Source organism: Hypanus sabinus, chromosome 22, assembly GCF_030144855.1.
Source record: "Hypanus sabinus isolate sHypSab1 chromosome 22, sHypSab1.hap1, whole genome shotgun sequence".
Classification (NCBI taxonomy): domain Eukaryota; kingdom Metazoa; phylum Chordata; class Chondrichthyes; order Myliobatiformes; family Dasyatidae; genus Hypanus; species Hypanus sabinus.
Genome location: NC_082727.1, coordinates 55,153,362 through 55,179,114, shown reverse-complemented (window position 1 = coordinate 55,179,114; position 25,753 = coordinate 55,153,362). Strand labels below are relative to the sequence as shown.

Genomic DNA, 25,753 nt, shown 5'->3' with positions numbered 1-25,753 from the left:
TAGAAGTTTGCTTGTAGCTCTTGTGTGCGCACAGTACTACTAAATCTCGGTCTAGAGCGGAATATTATTTGGATGGATCTCCAGATGAGACCTTGAAAATTGGATAAGACCCAGATCCACCTATTTGTGCTTTTAAAGTATAATCCAGTGGAATGAGATATGGATTAAAATGATTGGATTTTCCCTTTCTATTCTAGGAATTCAACCCATTATTATTTTGCTAGCCCTCAATTGAACTGTCTTCATTTGGGACCCAAGTAAATTCTCAGTGACTAAGTCCACTAATCTGAGAGGGGACTCAAGCATCAGAGGCTGGCTGTCAACCCTCTGGCAGCATAGTAAATGGGCATTATTGCTTGCCAAGTATTTGGAATGGTGCGCATGGAGGGACTGATGGGTGCCGTAGCCATTATGATCTAGCGCATAGCACTTTCCATTTACACTGCACAAAATCTGTCATTCTGACCTATACGAGAATTTTGCTCTGTTTTGTTACCTAAATTTCTTTTTGCATGCTTTGATTACAGTGTTGGGATATGAGCAATCATTAGAAATAGAGTACATGGAGAAACTTGGTTCATCATCACCTGTAAGTACCAATTTCACACAAAGTCTAGCTCTTCCTCATTGTTATCATGTTGACAGATTTACTTATAATTCTGTAGGAATTATTTTCTATGTATGTTATATTCCATTATATTAAATTATATTCTACATCTGTGGGAAGTGCAGTAAGTTTTCAAGGGAGAGGGAGAACAGCCAAAGATTATTGTATATTTTGGTACAAATGACGTGGACAAAAGTGGAGGATGTCCTACAAAATTAATATAGGAGTCAGGTTAGAAGTTAAGAAGAAGATATCTTGAGGCTCTGGTCAAGAAATTGGTTAAAACTCTTGAGTGTTCCTCTCCACAGAAACTTTTAGTAAAAGGCTAAAGATTTATATAATCTGAAGAGAAACCAAGGTACTCTGCCCTGCTCCATGTGGGGCTTCAAAAATTGGTTAAGACTCTTGAGTGTTCTTCTCCACAGAAATCTTTAATAAAATGTGAAAGATTTATGTGATCTGAAGAGAGGGGGTAGTGATCTCAGGATTACTTCTGGTGCCTCATGCTGTGATTGGTCAGACAAAGTTCTTGGCTGAGAAGTTGGTGCTGGGAACAGAAACTGAGCTTCCTGGACCACTGGGATCTCTTCTGGTGTTGAGATTATCTATACAAAAGGGATGTGTTGCACTTGAGCCAGAGAGCGACCAATATCCTTGCAGGGACATTTGTAGTGCTGCGCAGGAAGGTTTAAACTAGATTGACATGGGGGTTGGTCTCTGAGCAGGTGCAAATCATGGCATAAAGCAGGAGCCAGCAGGAGCAGGTCCAGTAACTACGACATCCATGGACAAACAGTAAAGGAAAGGAAAGGAATACTCAGATAACTGCACTTATTTCAGTGCTTGAGGCTGAACAGGTAAGGCAGACAAACTCAGAACATGGATAGACTCAGAGGACTTGGAGTTTGTAGCCTTAACAGAAACATGTCTGAGAGAAGAGCAGGATTGGCAGCTCAATGTTCTAAGATACAAATATGACAGGTGTGACAGAGGCATAGATAGGCAAGGACAGATTGTAGCTTTTTTGATAAGGGAAGATGAGACTGCAGTACGTAGAGATGACAGTATTGAAGACTCAAGTCAGAGAGGCCATATAGGTTGAAAGGAAAGGGATACATTGTAAGTAGCTTTTAGTGTGTAAGCAAATATCCAGAGGCAGCATGTTCCTGTCTGGGTGAAGAGTAAACCTGGCAAGCACAGGGAACCTTGGCTCATGAGAGATATTGAGGCTCAGGTCAAAAAGAAAGAAGGAAGCATACATTGGGATTAGAATGTCAGGATTGAGTGAATCCCTTGATGAATGTAAAAAAGATTAAGAATACTCTGAAGAAGGGCATCAGGAGAACAAAGATAAGTTATGAGATGGAACTGGCAGGTAAGATTATGGAAAATGCCAAGAGTTTCTAAAAGGATGGCTAGGGAGAGAGTAGGTCTCCTTAAACTCAGGATTTTGGTCACATTTAAAAAAAAATTTCTCCTTGGTATTTGTTGAAGAGAAAATTGTGGTTGCTCAAACGATGTTTTGGAGGACATTCCTATTACCAGGGAGGAGATATTTGCAGCCTTACAGCACGTTATTGTGCATAAATTCCCAGGTACTGACCGTGTGCATCCTTGAACTTTTGTGGGAGACCAGTGAGGAATCAATATTATTTTGTTTTCTTTCTCTTTTAGCATCATGACACAAATGCAAAAAAACAGTCCATGTATTTAAAGATCGATTCTCTGAAAGAAAGTCCAATAAATTGTCCTCCTGTCAGATTATCTGTTTCAGCCACCTCTTGTTCAGGGTATGTATTCAACATCTTCCTTTCAATAATGCTTGAATAGGAAAATTAAATGTAGCACTCCGATTTGTTTCTGAACAGCTGCATCTTTTAAATTGCTCATATTAACTTTCCCCCATGTTTTGATGAAAGTTTAAAAAAATCTTTTTAACCATAATGATTCCTTGTAACACCTTTCTTACACAGTAAAATCATTGAGGCTAAATTTCTTGAGAAATTATTAAAGTCTGACAGTATTAAAACCCAGAGTGATTTTGTTTGTTTTCCCAGAGAGCTTTGCAGAGTTGCTTTTTGGTTAAATAAATCTCACTGGCTAACTTGTTTTATGAATGAGTCTTCAAATCACCCAGCAGTGCTCATTTCAAACTTAATTCTACTTTGATTGTGAGTAGTATTTTGAAGTGCTGCTGGACACAGGTTGCAGGTTGTGTGATAGTTGTGTATGGGATCCAGAAGACGGAGTAGAGGGATACAGATGGTATACATAATTATCTGGATAGACAGGGTCTGATTAGGAACAGTCAAAATGGATTTGTGCGTGGAAGGTCACCTTTGACAAATCTTATTGAATTTTTTGACAAGGTTATTAGGAAAGTTGGCAAGGGTAAAGCTGTGGATGTTGTCTATATGGACATCAGTCAGGCCTTTGACAAGGTTCCACATGGAAGGTTAATTAGGAAGGTTCAATCGTTAGATATTAATATTGAAGCAGTAAAATGGATTCAACAGTGGCTGGATGGGAGATGCCAGAGAGTAGAGGTGGATAACTGTTTGTCAGGTTGGAGGCCGGTGACTAGTGGTGTGCCTCAGGGATCTGTACTGGTTCCAATGTTGTTTGTCATATACATTAATGATCTAGATGATGGGGTGGTAAATTGGATTAGTAAGTATGCAGATGATACTGAGATAGGTGGCGTTATGGAAAATGAAGTAGGTTTTCAAAGCTTGCAGAGAGATTTTGGCCAGTTAGAAGAGTGGGCTGAAAGATGGCAGATGGAGTTTAATGCTGATAAGAGTGAGGTGCTACATTTTGGCAGGACTAATCAAAATAGGACATACATGGTAAATGGTAGGGCATTGAAGAATGCAGTAGGACAGAGTGATTTAGAAATAATGGTGCATAGTTCCCTGAAGGTGGAATCTCATGTGGATAGAGTGGTGAAGAAAGCTTTTGGTATGCTGGCCTTTATAAATCAGAGCATTCAATATAGGAGTTGGGATGTAATGTTAAAATTGTACAAGGCATTGGTAAGGCCAAATTTGGAGTATTGTGTACAGTTCTGGTCACTGAATTATAGGAAGGATGTCAACAAAATAGAGAGAGTACAGAGAAGATTTACTAGAATGTTACCTGGGTTTCAGCACCTAAGTTACAGAGGAAGGTTGAATAAGTTAGGTCTGTATTCTTTGGAGCGTAGAAGGTTGAGGGGGGACTTGATAGTGGTATTTAAAATTATGAGGGGGATAGATAGAGTTGACTTGGATAGGCTTTTTCCATTGAGAGTAGGGGATATTCACACAAGAGGACATGAGTTGAGAGTTAGGGGGCAAAAGTTTAGGGATAACAGGAGGGGGAACTTCTTTACTCAGAGAGTGATAGCTGTGTGGAATGAGCTTCCAGTAGAAGTGGTAGAGGCAGGTTTGATATTGTCATTTAAAGTAAAATTGGATAGGTATATGGAAAGGAATGGAGGATTATGGGCTGAGTGCAGGTCGGTGAGACTAGGTGAGAGTAAGCATTCGGCACGGATTAGAAGGGCTGAGATGGCCTGTTTCCGTGCTGTAATTGTTATATGGTTATAAGAGGAACAGTTTGATCTCTCCACTTGTTCAAAGCAAAACATCTATGTAACTGATTTAAAGAATGTACTCAGGCCAGAAATATACTGTTGATGAGCTTCTCCGGATTTTTTCTGTTCCGTGTATGTCCACTGTGCAAACAATTGATTTTCTATGTTCTCCAATCACTGAGATAGTTGTGTGTGATTGCTCAAGGAGCACAGGCAGTTTGCAAAAATAATAAAGTTCAAAGGTCAAGTTTAATGCCCGAGAAATGTATACAATATACATCCTGAAATGCTTTTTCTTCGCAAAACATCCACAAAAACGAAGTGCCCCAAAGAATAAATGACAGTTAAACGTGAGAACCTCAGTCCCCCCCCCAGCTCCCAACAGCAGCGACCAACGATCCCCCTTCCTTCACCAGCAAAAATAAACACGCATCAATACCATCACCGAGCCCAAGCGTGTGCTAAACAATAGCAAAGACACAAACCAAAGTTACCCCAAAACCTCACATTTCATCCGAATTCGACAACGAACAGGTTCTCTCTCTTCTGGCAAGGGAGAGGGAGGTGTCCGTCATTTTCACAGTGAGTGGGAGACATAACAACAACCCGTTGGTTTACGATCTTAAAAGTCCATTTCGTCACTTTTTCTGAGCTCTGTGCCCGAAGATCGCAAAGATCTTGGGTCTTCGGGCCCACAGTGAAAGATTTTCTGGCCTCCCTGAAGACACACGAGTCTCCGGCCGTGACACCGACCCTCAATCCGCCCATCTCCAGAGCCCCGAGACCTTCGGCTTCCGAATGGTGACCAATGGCACTTAAGTTGAAGATTGTCTCAGTCAATGGCTCATGAGAATAGTTCATGAGTACAGTAAGGAGTTATGAATTAAGAAGAGGGGTAGGCTACTTGGCCCCTTGAAGCTTCTCCCGTTCAGTAAGATCTTGGCTGATCTGATTGTCATTGAGTCACAAAGATATATAGCTTGGAAACAGGCCCTTTGGCTCTACTTGATCCAGCAACCAAGTTGACCACCTCAGTTCATCTCATTTTCCTGTATTTGTCCCAAATCCCTCTGAACCTGAGGGTGACGGATCTCTTGCTTAATAGTATTGGTCCAGGGCATAAGAAATTTTTGGGAACCCCTGTCCTAAGCCTTATCTACGTGCTGCCTAAATGCCTTTCAAAGATGGTAATTGTATCTGCTTCTACAGTTTCTTCTAGCAGCTCATTCCATATAACCACCACCATGTCTCAACTCTACATGTATGTCTTCCTAATCCCAGTAACCTTACTGTCAAGAATCACTCCAACCACAGCCTAGTTATCTAAAAATTTATTCCCACTGTAGTAGTAAGAATATTTGTCTACAATTAATAAAGCTTCTTAAGTGCATCTGGAACTAATATTATTTCCTCATAACTATTTGATTTGGTAATTAGAATTTCTGAACACTTTGGTTGAATTGCTTATATTTCATTCATTTGCATTTTATTGAATTATGGAAAGCTTTTCCATACCTGTTAACCTTGATCTGGCTTAACGGGGTTCTGAATTTAATTAAGTATGTGGAGAATAACAGATGTGATTCCTGGGCCTGGGAACCATTCGAATAATGAGGCTGGACTAAAGACAAGGACAGATAGGTTAAGACATTCAACATTACATAAGTAGAAGTTGCAATCTTTATGGCAGTGAAGGCATAGAATTAGAATTATAGACCAGTTCCGAAATCGATGTGGGTTTGCAAAAAATCATGCAGAGTAAGGAAGCTGGAAAATGGAAAATAGAATAAAATTATTGGAGAGGGAACAAGATTTGCATTTGGACTGAAGATGATGGATTTGGTGTGATCCATTTTAACTGAAGGAAATTGTTCAGGACTGAGGCAGTAGAGAAGCTGAGAGATAGAGTTTAGAGCCAAGCATACATATTGAAACCAGCAATGGTCCACAGGAGATCTTTTAATTCCTATTATGATCATTTATGCAAAGTGTATCATGTATGTAGTATCATATACTTATTCATCAGAAAGAACAATGATCTTCATGTGATATTACTCTGCTATTACACTTTTTACAGTGTTAAATACCTGATTACCTGTATTTAGCCAAATTAGACTGTTGAACTGCATTTGTAATGTACAGTGAATATTGTTAGAGATGTTCTTTTCCTTAAAATATGTTACATGTTTCCTGCAGCATATTTAATGATGAAGCAAATTATATTGTGATTTTCAGATCAAGTTTAGATGATGTAGAAGATGGCGTGCTGTCTTCTGCTACAAATAAGCTTTCAGGTACACGACCCTTGGCTCCCAGCCAGGAAGCACATTTACATTCACCAGATAAACCAGAAGATGGGGATTCCCTGAGCTCATCTTCTGCAAAGTCCGATCTGGTGGGTATTTTTCTCAATACAAGTGATAAAAGAATTGCTCTTGCTACTACTTTATACTTCTTATGTCTCTAATGAAGCACTCGTATGCAATGCAAATTAGTTACACAGTGAATCGTAGGTTGCCAACTGTATAATAATGCTCTGATACATGTAGGTTTGTACCTTGTAGATAACTTTTTTAATACATTAGTAATGCCAGGAAGTGAGGCAGTAATGCAGGTTATTATTAATGTTGAGACCACAGAAAAATATTGAGGGATTAAAGTCCTTGTTTTATCACCACTAACTGTTTCATCTTCATCATTATTAGATTTTTATCAATTATACTTGTTCTAAGGTCACATTTGAATGGGAAATACTGTAAAGAAAGCACTTACTAACAATGGTATCTTTAGACATAAATTTACCAGAGAATTATAGAGCTGATAATTAAAATCAGTCGTACCTTTTAAAAACTCGGCCAAGCAATTATTTTAAATTAGGCAATAAGCAGCTTAAATTGTGGAGGCTCTTTCTCTAAGATAGCGTTCAGTTTCATAGAACATACTGGAAAATTTTAATATGCATTTTTAAATTTTCCTTTTCGTCTCTCTTTTTCTCACCAATTATTTTCTCCTTCCTTTACTTTTTTGTCTACTTCGGGCATGAGTCAAATGCACCCTCATTCTCAGACATTCTTTCATTTATTTTTCAATCTCAAAGCACAACATTAAAGTTACATCACTTAGGAATTTTTATTTCTGTCTAAATGATAAAATGTATTTGTATTAGAGTAAAACACAACGTCCATTTCTGGCTCAAATTCCACTTCTCTGAAAATAGGAACAGACACTTGCCGCCCTGAGCCACATTTGAACAGGTGATGTGACATTTGACATCAGACACACATCAGTTTATGCCTTTCTTGCAGGGCTCACCTTTTTAGCATTGTTAGGGAAATTAGTTTCAGGTAAGTGAATATTAAAAATGAACTCTAGATTTTGGAAATCTAAAATAAAGACAGAAAATGCTAGAACTGCTTCGCAGGTCAGGCCATAGCTGTGGGATGAGAAACAGTTAATATTTTGGGTCCAAGATCCTTCAACACTATAGACTTTAACCTAAGGTATTGATTCTGTTTCTCCTCTCACAGATGTGGCCAGATCTTGAATACTCCCTGCACTTTCTGTTTTTATGTTAGACCTGGGAGCCAGCAATGTTGGGCACTGATGAGATAAATAGATCTTCATGGGCCATTACTGGTTTGGAAGCCTACTAATAAAGTTTAATACCTTTCTTCCATCCTTCCGAACCCTTCCCGCTTCAGTTGCAATAATAATTGTCCATTATGGTCCAATATAATTTAAATGGTCATATTGAATGGCTTACACCTTTATGGTGCATTAATATTCTGTTTCACATACAGAGGTCTCACAGGAAACACATGAGCCAAAGCCAGACTTCTTTCTGGCTGATTTTACAAAACCTATATTTTCCAAATTTATCCCAGGTCAGTGGTGACATGGTGACATTTAGAAAGTCACATATCATTTGACAGAAGAAGAATAGAATTTAGAGCAAATGTAACCATATATTTTGTTTACAACTTGAACCTTTAAGCAATATAGAAATCAAATTTGGAAATTGACTTTCAAAAACTGATTGGTCATGGTAATAACTTTTGAAGGAGTGAAATGATTTCCAACTTGAGGGAAGTGTCATTTATTACTTTAAGTATAAATCACCCATGACTAAGAATGTTTATAGGGGTAGGATACGGAAATGCTTGTTCCTGAAACCTTGCACCTTGCCACCCTTCTGCGCAGTCAACTCCTGAGGAACCAGTTGCCTCTGCAGATGCCTTGTTAAGTAGGATTGTAGGACACACAGAAGTAGATGGGCTTGACTATCTGCAACCTGACACCGCTGAAAAAAACCCTTCAGTGTTTGCAAGCAAGTTACAGGTTTGTACAGAAAATCATTTCATAATTAATCATCTCTATTTGTGTTTGTATTCATTTTCATATCCAGTTCTGTTTGTTCACCAACATGGTCAAAGTCTTACACTATTTTTTTTCCACTATTGCTTTTCTACGGATTGCTCCTGTTCTGTTCAATGGCAGGAAGAGCTAGTGTATGCAGCCATGAGGATAGAAGCACTGAAGCTAGCCAAACAGATATCCAACTCTCCCAGCAGCTCCCTAGATTATGAGGTATCGCATAATGCCTGGAGTGTTATGTTTGTAGTGCACTGGCTATAGTGTGTGAACTAATTTAGTCAAAAGCATCATACTGTTTTAAGCATGTCTTAGTGACTTTATCTACTTTTCGAATGAGCCCCTCCCATATACGTCCCTAATGTACTGATGATAAGTGTTAACCTCTTGATTGCATGCTTGGATATGGTGTTATCTATCATACTCTCTTTAGGTTTTAGTGTGATACTTCCCTTGGGCTTTCTACCCCAGGAAATTGACTGTGACTGTACACATTAAATAAATTCAAAGTACTAAATTTAGCATGGCACATGACACAGTGGACTTGTCCCAAACTGCCTTCTGGCCTCCTGCAAATTGAACAGCGGTTGGATTTGACACGTCATTAGAAATTTTATTGCAAAATTAGTTCTGAAATAAAATGTAACGGGAATGCAGTGCACAGCTGCTGGCTCAGCAGCACCCGGAGATGTGGATTCAATCCTCGACTTGTGCTGCCCATGTGGAGCTGGTGCATTCTCCCTGTGACTGCGCGGGGTTCCTTCATTTGCCCGTTTTCCTCTCCTGTACCAAGTGGTTGGTAGAATAATTGGTCACTACAAATATTGTGTAGAACTCGAGGGGAGCTGATGGAAAAGTGTGGGAGTAAAAATATGGGATTAATGTAACCCAAGTGTTAATGGGTAGTAGTTTGGCGGTTCAGTTCCCGCTGTTGTCTGTAAGGGTTTGTGTGTTCTCCCTGTAATCATGTGGGTTTTTTTTCTGGGTGCACTGCTTTCCTCCCACATTCCAGAGGTGTACAATTAGCTTTAGGGTTAGTGTGTTTTTGTCATGCTATGTTAGCACCCGAAGCTTGGCAACACTTGTGGATTGCTCCCGGCACAATCCTCAGACTGTGCTGGTCATTGACGCAAATGACGTATTTCACTCTATGCTTTGATGTACATGATAAATAAAGCTGATCTCACCTCTTAGTTCTGGGTGCCATACTATAGAAAAGATACGATTATGTTAGAAAGGGCACAGAAGAGTTTCAAAAGGATAGTTAAGAAAGCTTATGGGGTGCTAGCTTTCATAAGTCGAGGGATAGAGTTTAAGAGATGCAATGTAATGATGCAGCTCTATAAAACTTTGGTTAGGCCACACTTGGAGTACTGTGTTCAGTTCTGGTTGCCTCACTATAGGAAGGATGTGGAAACATTGGAAAGGGTACAGAGGAGATTTACCAGGATGCTGCCTGGTTTAGAGAGTGTGCATTATGACCAGAGATTAAGGGACCTAGGACTTTACTCTCTGGAAAGAAGAAGGATGAGAGGAGACATGATAGTGGTATACAAGATGTTAAGAGGAATAGATAGAGTGGACAGCCAATGCCTCTTCCCCAGCGCACCACTGCTCAGTACAAGAGGACACGGCTTTAAGGTAAGAGGAGGGAAGTTCAAGGGGGATATTAGAGGAAGGTTTTTCACTCAGAGAGTGGTTGGTGCGTGGAATGCACTGCCTGAGTCAGTGGTGGAGGCAGATACACTAGTGAAGTTTAAGAGACTACTAGACAAGTATATGGAGGAATTTAAGGTGGGGGGTTATATGGGAGGCAGGGTTTGAGGGTCGACACGACATTGTGGGCCGAAGCGCCTGTAATGTGCTGTACTATTCTATGTTCTATATTGTCGGGACTGGACGGATTTAGTTACAAGTAGAGACTGGATCAGTTGGGAATATCTTCCCTGGAGCAAAGGAGGCTTTGGACTGACTTAATAGAGGTCTATAAAATCACAAGGCATAGATAAGATGGGCAATCAGAATCTTATTCCCAGTGTAGGAGAGTCTTAAATTGGAGGGCATGGTTATGATGTAAGAGCAGAAGGTTTTAAAGGGGGCATGACAGGCAAGATTTTCACACAGAATGTGCTGGGTACGTGGAAGGAGCTGCCAGAAGAAGTGATAGAGGCGTGAACAATGACAGCTCTTGCAAAGTTTCAAAGGCATTCGGACAGGTACATGGATAGGAGAGGTTTAGAGGGATGTGGGCCAAACGTAGTTAAATAGAATGAGTTTAGGTAGTCCCATTTAACTCCATGCAACATGGAAACAGATTCTTCCTGATCTTCAACAGGGAAACTAATTCTATAACAAATTCCTGGTAGAATTTTCACACAGGTGCAATTCAGTATGGATACGATCCCAGTTAAATGCCACTGAGGAAAAAAGAAATTAATCATCTTGTGAGATGTTAAGAGTCATAGAGCACTACAGCACATAAACAGGCCCTGAGACTGGATCAGCTGGGATTAGCTTCTCACTTAATAGAGGTCTATAAAATCACAAAGCATAGATAAGATGGTCAATCAGAATCTTATTCCCAGTGTAGGAGAGTCTATGCCAAACTGATATTCTGACTAGTCCCATTAACCTTCACCTGGACAATAGATCTTCATATCCCTCTCATATATGTTCTTATCTAGATTTCTCTTAAATGTTGAAATCAAACCTGTAACCACCCATTCCAGTGGCAGCCTGTTCCACACCTCACCACCTCTGACTGAAGAAGTTCCTCCCCAGGTTCCCCTTAAATATTTCACCTTTCACCCTGTTACGAATCCCGTAACTGGGTCACTTACCAGCAAAGATAGAGAGGCCCGTTGAAGTCTGATGGTACTATTTTTAAAAGTCTTTATTTATAAAGGGGCACAAAAATAAGACAAAAATAACAGACATTCAGATAAAATATGTCGTCAATACTCAATCTAAAAACGCGGGTATAATAATAATCATCAATTAAGCAATAGCTCTATCATTTGTCTAGGGGATATTGTATTGTCCGATGGAAAGATATAAGTCACTGTCCTTTCAAGTTGCAGCTATTTGGGTTTAAGAGAGACGGTTTTAAACTTGCCCGGGACTTTTATGAGGCCAATCCGATGCGTCGGGGGAGTTGGTTCCCTGTTGTTAGTTCCAAGTCGTTTTCTGTGGTACCAGCCACCAGCCCCCAGGCAAGGGAACCGAACGCACGTGGCTTCCTTCAAATGGCTATTGTGGGATCGCTAGTGTTTCTTCTGGTGCATCTGAGGGGCTGTCCTTACAGCCCCCCCCCCCTTTTATCTTAACTTGCCGGGTAGTAAATGTCAATCAGGTTGGGGTGATGCAATCTCTCTCTCAACCAGCCCACTTTGCCCGAGGGCTTGCACGTAGCATAGTCCCCAATCCACAAACGTTGTCTCCAGGTCTCTCTCTCTCATTTCCTGGGTCCTCTGATCCAACCCAATAATGCTCCTGCGATTCTCACAAAGGAGGGGGCTCCCCTGCACCCTTCGGCCCCTCAGAGCTGTGGTACATTTGTAACAACCCTTAACCTACGACCTCTAGTTCTAGAGTCAACCAACCTCAGTAGAAAAACCTGCTTCCATTTACCCTATACCCCTCATAATTTTGTATACTTCGCCCCTCAAATCTACCCTCATTGTTCTAAGCTTCAGAGAACAAAGTCCTAACCTATTCAATCTTTCCCTGCAACTCAGGTCCTTGTCCCAGCAACATCCTTGTAAATTTTCTCTATACTCCTTCAATCTTATTAATATCTTTCCTGTAGGGAAGTGACCAGAACAGCACACAATACTCCAAATTAGGCCTCACTTATACAATATATCTTATACAACTTCAACATAACTTCTCAACCTTTGTACTCAGTACTTTGATTTATGAAGACCAACTTACGAAAAGCTCACTTTATGACCCTATCTACCTGTGATGCCACTTTCAAGGAATTTTGGATCTGTATTCCCAGATCCCCCTGTTCTACCGCACTCCTCAGTGATGTATCTGGTTTGTCCTCCCAAAGTGCAACACCTCACACTTGTCTACATTAAATTCCATTTGCCATTTTTCCACCCATGTGTTAAAATGTTTAATTCTTTGCATTTTATTCAAAATGTATTAGTACTAAAGGTGTCTTGAAATACTCATTGTAAACGCTTCTCAGTTTTCATTTTCACTCTATTTGAGTAAAGTACCCTGCTAAAGTGGGTGGACAGGTTACTGTGCAGGCAACAGAGTTAAAAATCACTTCCAATACGAATGAATTCTCAAGAGCCTGTCCTTGCATCTGAAGGAGGCCATTTGAGAGCTCTGAGGAATTGTATTTGCTATAATTATTTGTTGCTGTAATTTAGAAATAGGTTCAAAAGGTTCTTAAATCAATCATCTGTGCATGCCTCACTACCATATATAGGTTCATTTTGCTATTTTCTAGTCATTCCTGACTTTCTAACAATCTTCAGGGTGCAAAGTTAAAAATGTGCAGAATTCACATTATTAGGAGCTGTTCACCACGCAGTTGAAGAAGGGAGAAAGAAACCTTGTTAACTGAACAAATATTCTTTGTTAGGCTGATATTATCCCATCGTGATTGTGACTGCTAAAAGTACTTATCAAAGCACACCTCTCTAATATTTTCCTTAAAGTGAGTAAGAAATGGGAATGGCTTGTGATGGCCAGCTAAAGGACAGAGATAAAAACTGAATTTGGTGAAATTAGGTGACGGCAACTATGGGAAAACTTGATTAAAGATACCCCGGGTGCCAGGAAATTAAGAGTAAGCACTATTGTGTGTCTGATCCTTTTAGTCTAAATGATAGAACATATAAAACTGAAGTGTACCTAAACAACAGCTGGTCAAACGAAAGTCAGAGTCAGAATCAGATTTAATATCTTTGGCATATGTCATGAAATCTATTGTTTTGCATCAGCAGTACAATGGAATACATAATAATAAAAATATAAATTATAGTAAGTATATATAAAGAAAGAAAATTAAATGAAATAAGTTGTGCACAAGGAGAGGGAAAATAAATACTGAGTTAGTGTTCTTGGGTTTAATGTCCATTCAGTAGTCTGATGGTGGAGGGGAAGAAGCTGTTGCTGAATCACTTGAGTGTGTGTTTTCAGGCTCCTGTACCTCCTCCTTGATGGTAGCAATGAGAAGAGAGCATGTCTTGGATGATAGGTAAATGATGGATACTGCTTTTTTGAGGCGCCTCCTTTTCGAGGTGTCCTGGATGCTGGGGAGGGTAGTGCCCATGATGAAGCTGGCAGGGTTTACAACGTTCTGTGGCTTTTTCTGATCCTGTGCAATGGCCCTTCCGTACCAGATGGTGTCAAAGAGGTTACTGTTTGCATGCAGCTCCAATGGGAATCATCAACTTTTCCTGTTTAGGACTACTACAGCTGAAAGTCTCTTGCTGTGTGGCAGGTTTTATTTCTCAATCAAGATAAATGTATCAAGGTCCAATATATTTTAAAAAAATCACTATATTCACAAGAGCATTTGTATAGAAGCATAATTAACAAAATGATTATTAATTTAATATACAACTAGAATATCCTAAAATTATGTGAAATAAATTTTATTCTTAGTGCAATAAATTAAGAACACTTTAGTGTGCATAATAGATAATTTCTCATTTTCAGTGTCACACTTTATTAATGTGGAGAGTAGATGAAATTCAAAACACATTGGATTTTCAAGATAACTTTGAAGCACCCAAAACCTTTTGACAATATGAGAGAAATTGCTAAAGAGCTAATATTTATTTAAGTATAAAATATGAATGAAGTGAATATTGATTTTATTTCATATACGTTAGGAATAGCCAATGCACAGTTATTAACAAGGTTAAGTTTAGTTGCCATTTTACTTTCTTAAGTTTCTTTCACTTGTCTGCATGCTCACAGATCAGAGGGAGGAGAGCAGCCCGAAGACAAAGGGCCATTTCTGGCTCACATTCACAAGTAAGAGTTAGATTAGGACCTTCCCCAATATCAGTAATATGTTTGATAACATTTTGTAATCATATCAATGCTGACAGCAATTAGAAATATGTGTTTCATTCCACGAGATGTATGTAAAATTTGGTTAATTAATTTTAAGAATAGCTAGCTAAAAAAAGGCTGCTGGAATTCTGTATATGATAACAGCTAAATATTTCTCAAGAATCACATTAAGGCCAGAGATATTAATTAGAGGAATGTTTTTACCAAGTAAGACACAGTGCAGAATTTATAAGGATGTTGAAACTGGTTTTAATTATATTGCAGCTTTCGTTTGGCTTAGTTTAGAATTGTAATTTGTAGTTTGTAACTTACTGATGGTTTTACTGAATGCAGAACACGTGCAAGACTGGACAGCTTTGAGAACTTATTCTTAATTTTCTAATGACTGTTCCCGACATTCAGTAAAATGAGGTACAGATTGATATTCAATAATTTCTTTGGGTTATATTTTATGTATTCTAAATAATTTCATGGTTTATTTGTGAACACAAACCAGATGTGAAAAATTCTGAATGTGTCAAAGCAGAAAAACAAAGGGTCTGAGTTTGCAACATTGACAGAGATTATTTATTTGTTTACTCTTTTTCTTTCATTTTTCAGTATTCTATCCGTGAAAATATCATGCAGTGCCATGTAAAATGTTTTGCTTTTATTTTCTAAGTACATTCAATTTGAATGTAGAGAGAATATTTGACTTGATTGTGAATGAGTTTTTAAGACCATTGACATAGAAGCAGAACTAAGGCCAATTTATACTTCTGCGTTGAATCTACGCCATAGGTGATGCACCATCAATAACTCTCGGAGACGGGAGGCAAAAGATAGGCTTTTATTAGCTGCAAACGTGACCACAACGTCTTGGAGACTGAGGGAGGAGCAGTGCCTCCAATTGCCTTTTTACCGGGGTCTGTGGGAGGAGCCACAGGAGCAGTCAGCAGAGGGGTGTGTCCAGACAGGTATACACATAGTTTACCACACTAGGTACCGCGTACCCTACGCCATACCTACACCGTAGGGTGACGTGCACCTCCTCAAAAAAGTAACTCATGTCGCGGCAACACAGACTGCAACAACTGTGATTGGTCCACTTGGCAGCGTCGCATTTCCTCCTACGCATTTCCAGTTGCTTCTTCTCCGCCATGTCTGTACACCGATGCGAAATAGATGAACCAGATTGTCAAATCTACCTGCCGACATGCGAAAATATTTGAAATGCATTTCCTCGTCCATGTCTCTCACAAAGAAACTCAACACAGTGGTGTAGAAACCCCACCGCCAACTAGCGTTTTGGCACACACCAACGCATGCTCGCTAAGGCGTAGAGCCTACACAGAAGTATAAATCAGGCCTACGGCATAGCCCATACACGGAAGTATTAATCGGCCTTTAGGCCATTTGGCCCATTGAGTCTGCTCCCCATTCGATTATGGTTAGTTTGTTTTCCCTCTCCTGCCTTCTCCCTATAACCTTTGACACCCGTACTAACTAAGTACCAATCAACCTTCACTTTAATTATTTGTCTTTCATAGCATGATGCATTCCATAGATTCACCACTTTATGGCTAAAGCAATTCTTCCTCTAATCTCTGTTCTAAAGGAGCATCCTGTTATTCTAAGGCTATTCTTAGACTCTCCCACTATTGGAAGCACCCTTGTCACGTGCATTCTATCTAAGCCTTTCAATATTCAGTAGGTCTCAATGAGATCCCCCTTCTCCTTTCCATTCCATTGATATAAACAGGATAGACATGTTTAGAATCCTTTCTCTGAGGTGTTGGCGTAAAACAAAATAGTAATTTTTTTTCTTTCTCCTCACTATTGGCTTCACGTTGATTTCTCATGTGGCATAAAAACTAATGCTCCCTGGGGGAAACAAAAAAGTCAATCTTGCATTTATAAGTCTTTAAGACTGTGGTATTTTCTTGGCATTGCTAATTGCTAATTATATCTCCTGTCAGTATACTGATTTAGTACACAGTATCTACAGCATACATTTTTAAGACTAGTTGCTTCAATTAATACTTAATATGTAAATCAATTATCGTGTATTCACAGTCTTACAAGTTTTTAAAGGTGAAGGAAAATATAAATATTGCTTTAAACTAAACTTCCTTTCAGCAATTTAGGAAGCAATATTTTGTCTTAATTGTAGATTCATGAAATTGCATTTAAATTAAGACAAAGTGTTGTGTTCTTTATATTAATATGTATCGTGGGTTTCTAATAATGAACCGTATTCTGGAAGGAATAGAGCTTTTATTTAGCAGCAACAACCACACGTCTTACAGCGCCATGCTTCCAGATCTTTGTCTCATTTCTGCGCATGCTCAGAACACTCTCCAATCACGTTCTTACATATGATATCACCACACAAAGTATTGCTTCCTATCCCTAAATGCCAATTGTATGTTTCCTTCTACTCAAAAATTTATCTAATATAAAATACATTTTTGACACTTTGGAAATATGCTTATGGCACTTCGAGGTAGGAAACAATATCTTTATTTCAGCAACACACACAAAATGCTGGAAGAACTCAGCAGACCAGGCAGCAACTATGGAAAAAAAGTAAACATTCGACATCTGGAGCTGAAACCCTACATCGGAACTGGAGAAAAAGACGAGAAGTCAGAGTGAGAGGGCGGGGGAGGGGTGGAAGATGTACAAGGTGTAGGGAGTGAGGAGCGATGAAGTACCAAGCTGGGACGTTGATTGGCGAAAGAGATAAAGGGTTGAAGAAGGGAGAATCGGAAAGGAGAGGGTCCTTGGAAGACCATGGAAGATGGGGAAGGGGGAGGAGCCCATAGGGAGGTGATTGGTAGAAAGGGGGATAGGTGGGAGAGAGAACGGGAATGGGGAATGGTGAAAGAGGGGGGGTAATTACCGGAAGTTTGAGAGATCAATGTTCATGCCATCAGGTTGGAGGCTGCCTGCCCTGATGGAATAGAAGCTGTTGTTCCTCCAATCTGAGTGTGGCCTCATTGTGGCGGTAGAGGAGGCCATGGGCTGATGTCTGACATGTTGAAATCTTTATCTAAGTGTTCTTTCGTGAATCTTTAATGTACGTCAAAGGTATAGAAATTTATGTTTTCACACACCTCTCAGGTTCTGCAGGTCAAGCATGAAAGAGTAAAAAAGTTCCAAATTTTATGCAAGAAAAATGCATGATTCTGAAGGTGAACAGCTTTCTGTTGACTCTGAATTAATGAGTAACTTGATGCAAAAAAGATGACATTCCATTTTAGCTAATAAATAGTCATGCTTTCGAATTGCTCTGCTCACCCTAATAACACAGATCCTGCAAATGTCTCTCGGTAAGTACTGTTTAGTTGTTGTCAAGATGGCAGCAGAGACTTATAAGGGCAATGTGTACAAAAATTGTAGAAAGGTGGTTATTTTGTTTTTTGATTTGCTAAGCAACAGATGATCAGTTGAGGAATAGACATGTTACTTAATCTGATTGTATGCTGTTACTATTCTTGTAGATAATTTCTGCAAATGCTTGGTTCTGAATTAAATTGAAGTTCACACTTTTCTACATATAATTTCTGACATTTCATTATAAATTACCCAACATACTTTCCTTTCACTGATGTATTTCAGGAGAATTTTTGCAACCCTGCGAACCTAAAGTTAATTTAAATCAAACCATTAGTTTAAACTTAACAGAGCGTTTTGGAGATTTGACCTTGCAAGCGGGTACTTCTTTCCCGCAGCTTCTAAGTCAAAAGTAATTCACTGTAATCCTATATCAATTTTTTGTTTGCATTTTCACTTGCTCTAGCAAAGAGACAGTACGCCATTAATGGACACTCCCATCACAAAAAATGCACTCTACTCCAGAACTGGTGACAGTGAAGTGGAGGATTCTCTAGCCGATGGACATCACTACAACCAAAGAGATTTGGATTCTGCTCTGAGAGCAGCTAGGGAGGAGGTAATCGTTCATTTTTAAGCAAACTATTCTGCTTGGGTTTGTATTTCTGTGTCTATTCATATGGTTGATGTTTAATAATGGATTTATTTATTGAGATTCAGTGCGGAATAGGCCCTTCTGGCCCTTAGAGTCGCACCGCCCAGCAATTCCCCCAATTTAACCCAAGCCTAATCACGGGAGAGTTTATAATGACCATTTAACCTACTAATCAGAACTTCTTAGGACTGTGGGATGAAACCAGAGCACCTGGAGGAAACCTACATGATCACAGGCAGAAAGTACAAACTCCTTACAGGCAGAACCCAGGTCACTGGTGCTGTAAAGCATTGCGCTAACTACTACACTACCATGCCACCGTTTGGCTTTTAACAGAAACAGTCTCAATATCTTTTGCCAAATTAAAATGACTGAATCTTGTTGACAAAGCTTTTTAAGTGGCTAAGATGATTCAGTTTATTAATATGTTTATTGCTCCCTTTTGTTTTATTTCAGTACATTTATTGGTATAACCAACTCGTTTTAACCTACTCGTGCTTTTCTCAGATTGGTCCACATTGGTGTGTATTCCTTTCATTGTTTCAGATTGTTGAAAAGGAAGGGGAAGCAGCAGAATGGAAAAGGAAATATGACGAAAGTAAACAAGAAGTTGTTGAGATGAGGTGGGTTGATATGTATCTGAATCTCTTGGAATTCTGTTATGATGATTATAGTAGCCTATAGAAAATTAAATTGATAATCCTCTGTCAAGAAACATTATCCATGCAAACCGAACCATAATATCTTTGAGGGCTTTGAATTATATTATAAATTCCAAGTATGACCCTAGAAAAGACTTGATGGTTGAACTGCAATGAAAGTAAATTAGTAGAGGCCATGAAGAAATTAGCCAACCATTCTATAACAATACACACAAAATGCAGGAGGAACTCAGCAAGTCAGGCAGCATCTATAGAGGAGAATAAACAACATTTCGGCCAAGGGCTTTCATCAAGACTGGAAAGGAAGCAAAAGCCAGAATAAAGAGGTGGAGGGAGGAGAAGGTATGTGAGTTGGGAGGGGAAAGGTGTGTCGGGGAGGTGGAATAGAGTAAGAAGTTACAAGGTGATAGGTGAAAGAGTTAAAGGGCTGATAATAAAGGAGTCTGATGGGAAAGGACAGCGGACCATGGAGGAAAGGGATGGAGAGGAGAACCATAGGGAGGTGAGGAAAAGAGAAGGAATGAGAGGGTAAACAGAATGGGGAATGGGGCGAGGGAGAGGAAACCATTGGAAATTAGAGAAATTGATGTTCATGCCATGAGAATATGAGGGGTTGCTCCTCCAACCTGAATTTGGCCACATTGTGGTAGTAGGTGGTAGAAGAAGCGATAGGCAAAGATATCAGAATGGGAATGAGAAAGGGAAATCAAATTGTCAGGCACGGGGACATCCTGTATTTTGTTGGAAACAGAGCAAAGGTGCTTGACAGAGTGCCTCCCCCCCCCCCCCCCCCAGTCTATCTCGGGTTTCACCAGTGTAGAGGAGGCTCCACTGGGAACATACAATAGATGAGCTCGACACTCGCAAGTGAAGTGTTACTTGTCCTAAAAGCAGAGTATGGGGCTCCTGATGGTGGTGAGAAGGGAGGTGTAGGGGCAGTGTGGCACTTGTCACGATTACAGGAATAATGGCCAAAAGGGAGATCAATGGGGAAGGATGAGTGGACAAAGTAGTCACATAAAGAGCAGCCCCAATGGAAAGTGGAGAGGGGAGGACAGAAAAATGTGTTACTGTTGGAAATGGTAAAGTTACAGTGCTGGATGTGGAGGACCATGGGGTGGTAAAAAGCTCTTTCTATTAAAATGATTTAAGTCATCAATGTTAGAAGCATTTGTAAGAAATCTCAGTTACTTTCACCCATGAGTTTAAACCTTTTAGTGATTATCTTTAGAGGCACCATTAGTTGGTATTTTTAATTTTAATATTTAATGGCTTCATTGACATGAGTTTCTAGATGCAGCCTGACCTGCTGAGTTCTTCCAGCATTTGGTACGTGTTACTTTGGATTTCCAGCATCTGCAGATTTTCTTGTGTTTTTGATATCAGTTGGAAGACATTTTAGTTTCTGTAAAATTTGGATTATACCTTGTACCTAATAAAGTGGCCACTGAGTCTATGTTCATAGTCTTCTGCTGTTGTAGCTCATCCACTCCAAGGTTTGATGTATTGTGTGTTCAGAGATGCTCTTCTGCACGCCACTGTTGCTATGTGTGGTTATTTCACTTATCGCCACCTTCCTGTCAGCTTGAAACAGTTTGGCCATTCTCCTCTGACCTCTCCCCTTAACAAGGTGTTTTCACCCACAGAACTGCTGCTCACTGGATGTTTTTTGTTTTTCACACCATTTTCTGTGTGTGAAAAATCCCAGGAGATCAGCAGTTCCTGAGATACTCAAACCACCCCATCTGGCACCAACATGGTCGATGTAACTTCTTCCCCATTCTGACGTTTGATCTGAACAACAGCTGAACCTCTTGACCATGTCTGCATGCCTTTATGTACTGAGTTTCTGGCGGATGTTTAGGTATTTGCAATAATGAGCAGGTGTACCTAATAAAGTGGCCACTGAGTATATGTTGCACAACAGATTCTTATATCCTCAGTCTCTTAAGATATGTGGATCAGGTTTCAATTATGTGAAAAGGATCTGATTGTAATATCAAGTGACTTTTGTCAACCCTGTCATTGTGGCTTCCAGGAACAGGAAGAGAAGATTTTAAAGAGAAGGGCTTTAATGTATCTTCTGATCTCATGCAAGATCTCTCATGATCTTGTATTTTTGATCTCTTTGAAGAACAGAATTTCTCTGTGCTTTTCAAGGACACCATGAGCCATCCCTGTCCAGGCTTCCAATCACTTTCCTCGGCTGTCGTTGCCTCTGATCCTTCTTCCCCCAACCACTTCCCTTATTGCAAGCTTTCAGCAATTTGTCTTTCAACAAATTACTGAGATTGCTGAGGCACCACCTTGAGAGGCTGGCAGTATTCTTGCAAGATGGTCGTACTTTCGATGCATGCTGCCCGAGCCTTGCTGTTGCCCGTCCATCCGTTACTTAAGTCCTCTGGTGCTCATGCCAAGAACTTACAGCCAGATCTCATTCCAAAATTATTTAAGGTCACTTGTTTTTCTGAGGAAAGGTTATCAGTGGTGTGTACTTAAGTAATGTTTGAGTAATCTTGTATATATATATTGGTTGATTAAGCATCCCCGTTCACTTAAATAATTCATTGTGGGTTATATTTATAAATATTTGAATTGGATACAACATCACACTACCATGTATACATGTGTGCCTGAATTAAAGTAAACCTGAAGTTAGACTTGCATTTCAGACTCCTGTGTCTTTAGAATTAGTTTAATGGCTTGAAGTGACAAAACTTAGCATTCAGTCCTTCACCAACTATGCTGTAGCAAGAGGGGTTATTTCAAGGGAGTAGAATTAAAAAACAAGGAAATAGTGCTGAAGCATTGTAAGACACGAGTCAGGCTGCACTTAGAGTAGTGTCAACAATTTTGGGCCCTTATCTCAGAAAGGATGTATTGTCATCGGAGAGGGTCCAAGAGGAGGTCCATGAGGATGATTTCAGGACTGAAAGAGTTAACATATGAGGAGCGCTTGGCAGCTTTGGGCCTGCACTTGCTGGAATTTAGAAGAATATGTGGAGATCTCAGTGAAACCTATTGAAAGTTGAAAGGACTGGATAAGGTGGATGTGGAGAGGATGTTTCCTCTAGTGGGGCTATCTAGAGATAGAGGGCACAGCCTCAAAATTGGGGGGGGGCGACCTTAGAACAGAAGTAAGAACAATATTTTCAGCCAGAAAGTGGTGAATCTGTAGAATGCTCTGCCACAGAATAAGTTGGAGGCCAAGTCCATGGATATATTCAAAGCGGAAGGTGGCAGATTCTGATTGGTCAGGGCATCAAGAAATATGGTGAGAGGACAGGTGTATGGGATTATTTGGGACCCGGGATCGGACATGATGAAATGGTGGAGCAGACTCAGTGGGGTGAATGGCCTAATTCTGCTCCTATGTCTTATAGGGGTAATCTGGTGAAGTACAGGCATGTGCAGAGTCACATGGAAGAAGAGTAATAAGAGAGTATTACAAAAGTAATTAATTGGTATTGGATCAGCAACAGATTTGTAAATGGTTGACATCCCCTTCAAAGGTGTTCTGCTGGTAGAACCACTGCATGACAACACTGGAGACCAGGTTCAATCCTCACCTTGGCTGCTGCCCATGTGGAATTTGTACCTTCTCCCTGTTAACATGCAAGTTTTCTCCAGGCGCTCTGGTTTCCACCCACATTTCAACGATGTGCAAGGTTCATTGCCAGGGGTGGGGGAGAATATGAAAAGGGGATTCACATCTGATTAGTACAAATGGGTGGTTGTTGGTCAGAGTGCAGCTGGTGGGCTGAAGGGCATGTTTCTGAGCTATATACTGTATCTCTCTACCTCTATGTCCAGCTGTGAGAGGCGTAGAGGTTACATTAATTGGAATATTTAGCCTCAATTTGGCACCACTCCACCAATTAGCATTGCACATTGATTGAGATCATTATCTGAACTCTGTATAATGCTCACTGCTATTTACTAGGTTTGCAGGAACCAGCCTTCCTCAATGTTGCAATGTAACACAAATATGCATGCATGGATAGAGTAGCCATGTCAGAGACCATTTGGCAACCAAAGTGTCTGGAAAATGAATACTTTGGTGCCAGATTTTGCAGCTTAAGTTTACGGAATATGATAAAACTTAAAATTGAATTGTTTGGCACTTGTTCTTCATGTGTTAACAAATCATAAAAGCAGTTTTATCTGTGGTAGATCTCACCAGTGATTGTTTCCAATTGAAAATGTGCCTGTTGGTGCATCGGCTTGGGTACTTCTGTGTGCAGTTCACTTTAGGCTGACGTATGTCTGGTGTACGATACATACTCAATGACTTTGCAAGTCACATACCCCTTTTTCTTCTCTTGCTCACATAAACCTAGCATTCCTTCCTACCTCCATTAAGCTTTTGTCACAGTATAACTCCATCTATATGCATTACTCTTTTTCATTTCTATCCAGAAGTTCCAAACCTTATTATGCTATGGACTAATATCATTAAGCAAGGGGTCCACGGACCCCAGGTTGGGAACCCCTGATCTAAAAGGATTCGCCAAACACCAGGAGACCTGTGCACAACTTCTAAGCTCACTGCAAATTTCTCAAACCACTAACAATGTTCATAGAGTGTGCTAGAAAGAATAAGAACTGTTATTTTACTAAATTCAACTGCTAATGTACACATTCTACGGGCACTCCACGAGTAGACTTTCAAGCCCAGCCTTGCCAAGATCCACAGCGATGCAGTTGCCACACCAGTGTTAGTTCTCTCAGTCTGATGAAGGATGCTTCATATTCTTAAACAAAGACACATTTCAGGAAAGCTGCTGTGACCCGCACAGGAATCAAAAATCTGAAAGATAACACGATTCGAGAAATCAGACTTGGTAATACTTCTGTTTTACTATCCCATGCGGCTTTTGAAGCTTAGGCACTGTGAACAGAGATGAATTGCAGCTCAACGGTTCCTCCATCTACCAGGTTCAGTCATGTTCCCTGTATGAATGTGCATGGTTAAATTTGTGAAGACACCTGCCATGCAGGTGACCTTTCTTCTGTTCCTCATTTGAAGACACTGTTTAAGTGAAGTTTCTTTCAGATTTACTCCTTCAGGCCAAGGATAGATACCCTAGTTTATGATGCTGGTGCACTGAATTTTCAAACTGGTTGTATCTTGTTGGTCAGGATTTTGACATTCCTCTGTGAAAATCATGGAGCATTGTCCCTCTTTTCTGCAGCCCTTCAATGGCAGCCATGCTGCACATGGCTGTTGTCTGATTGCTGCGGGAGCACACCTTTTGTAGTTGATACCTGCCTGTATTTGACTCAAGATAAACTTGTAGCAGTTAGAATCATACGGACTTTAGTTTTAGCTTAACACTGTGTGCAAGTCATCACAGTTCTGTTTTAATGTACTTTTGCCAATTTAATCATTTTTGGAGAGGATCCAGTTGGGGATTTGCACTTTACCCAGACAATGATTAACACACCAAAAGAAGTGTGTAATCCAATTTGAAGGCCATTGTGTTCACAAAAACTTCAAACCTGTCTGAAAGATCATAAACAGCATTGTACTTGTTTTTCACTATGGTATATTCAAAAGTCTAATTCTGTTATGAACGTACATATATTAAACATTTTTGCAATTTTTTTTCAATCATTATTCAATAGCAGCAACTTTAGCACCTTTTTCAGAATGATTTTCCCAATGCAATTTTTTCAATGATGGTTGTAAATCTGCTGTACCAAATTTGAAGTTGTGCTTTAAAATCATTACTTTTAAATTTATACGTCAGCATCTTTGCATTTCCTCTCCATTCACTGTAGCTTTTCTTGTCTACAGGCGGATTGTTGCAGAATACGAGAAGACAATTGCTCAAATGATAGGTAAAATTGTTTCTTTATTCTGTATTATCCAAGATGGTGAAGTTAATTAAATTAAAATGAAGCAAATTTTGGTGTTTCACCAAAATCTAAATTGTGATGTTCTGATTTGGCATCTCAGTGCATTTGCTTTAAGAAGTAAACCAAAAGGTTTCAGCTTGCATAAATTCATCCATGAAAAGCTAAACACAAACTCAGAAAACTCTCCCTTTTTTTACAAGGTTGCACCGTTCTCCTTGCTATTCTGACCATATTATAGTTGTTCAAATTAAGATCTTTCATCCTGGATCATTCCTCTGATAAATCTGATACTGCACAAATAAATTCCAGCGAATTAAAGTACCATGTTACTGTTAATTTCTTAATTCCCCAAATTGGATTGTTGACTAAAATTGTGAATATGCCTAGTAAATGCTTTCATAATTTGGCTTTAATTGTGTAAACTTTTACATCTATCATCTATTGATGCTCTGTGTGACTTATTGGTGAACTTACCATTGGATCAGAATATCATCACTACAAACTTATCCTGAGGTCAACCACTCTGTGCAAAGGTTTGCCAGGTCTTACTCTTGAATCTAGTTATTTAGTTTCTCTGTTGTCCAATCACACACCACAGAATGTAAGGAGTTGGGGGGGGGGGGGGGGATGTAGAATGAGGGGAGAAAGTGGTG

General features: G+C 39.8%; 1 protein-coding gene, 1 non-coding gene and 1 pseudogene across 10 annotated transcripts in view; 1 reads left to right on the top strand and 2 right to left on the bottom strand.

Annotated features, from left to right (window-relative positions):
- tacc2 (transforming, acidic coiled-coil containing protein 2) overlaps nucleotides 1-25,753 on the top strand; it is a 204,879-nt gene that overhangs the window by 163,102 nt on the left and 16,024 nt on the right. For 4 of the 9 annotated variants that reach the window (XM_059947778.1, XM_059947781.1, XM_059947777.1 and 1 more), the window contains 9 exons: nucleotides 528-589; nucleotides 2,282-2,397; nucleotides 6,420-6,579; nucleotides 8,385-8,522; nucleotides 8,682-8,771; nucleotides 14,505-14,561; nucleotides 18,388-18,540; nucleotides 19,123-19,199; nucleotides 25,039-25,082. In XM_059947778.1, coding sequence (XP_059803761.1) covers nucleotides 528-589; nucleotides 2,282-2,397; nucleotides 6,420-6,579; nucleotides 8,385-8,522; nucleotides 8,682-8,771; nucleotides 14,505-14,561; nucleotides 18,388-18,540; nucleotides 19,123-19,199; nucleotides 25,039-25,082 — 897 coding nt within the window. The remainder of the gene's footprint in view (nucleotides 1-527; nucleotides 590-2,281; nucleotides 2,398-6,419; nucleotides 6,580-8,384; nucleotides 8,523-8,681; nucleotides 8,772-14,504; nucleotides 14,562-18,387; nucleotides 18,541-19,122; nucleotides 19,200-25,038; nucleotides 25,083-25,753) is intronic. The other 5 variants (XM_059947780.1, XM_059947779.1, XM_059947783.1 and 2 more) reach the window with 5 other exon arrangements.
- LOC132379848 (U5 spliceosomal RNA) lies at nucleotides 853-969 on the bottom strand. Its single transcript, XR_009507544.1, has one exon. It is a non-coding gene; the product is annotated as a U5 spliceosomal RNA (small nuclear RNA).
- Nucleotides 978-1,083, bottom strand: LOC132379849 (U5 spliceosomal RNA; annotated as a pseudogene).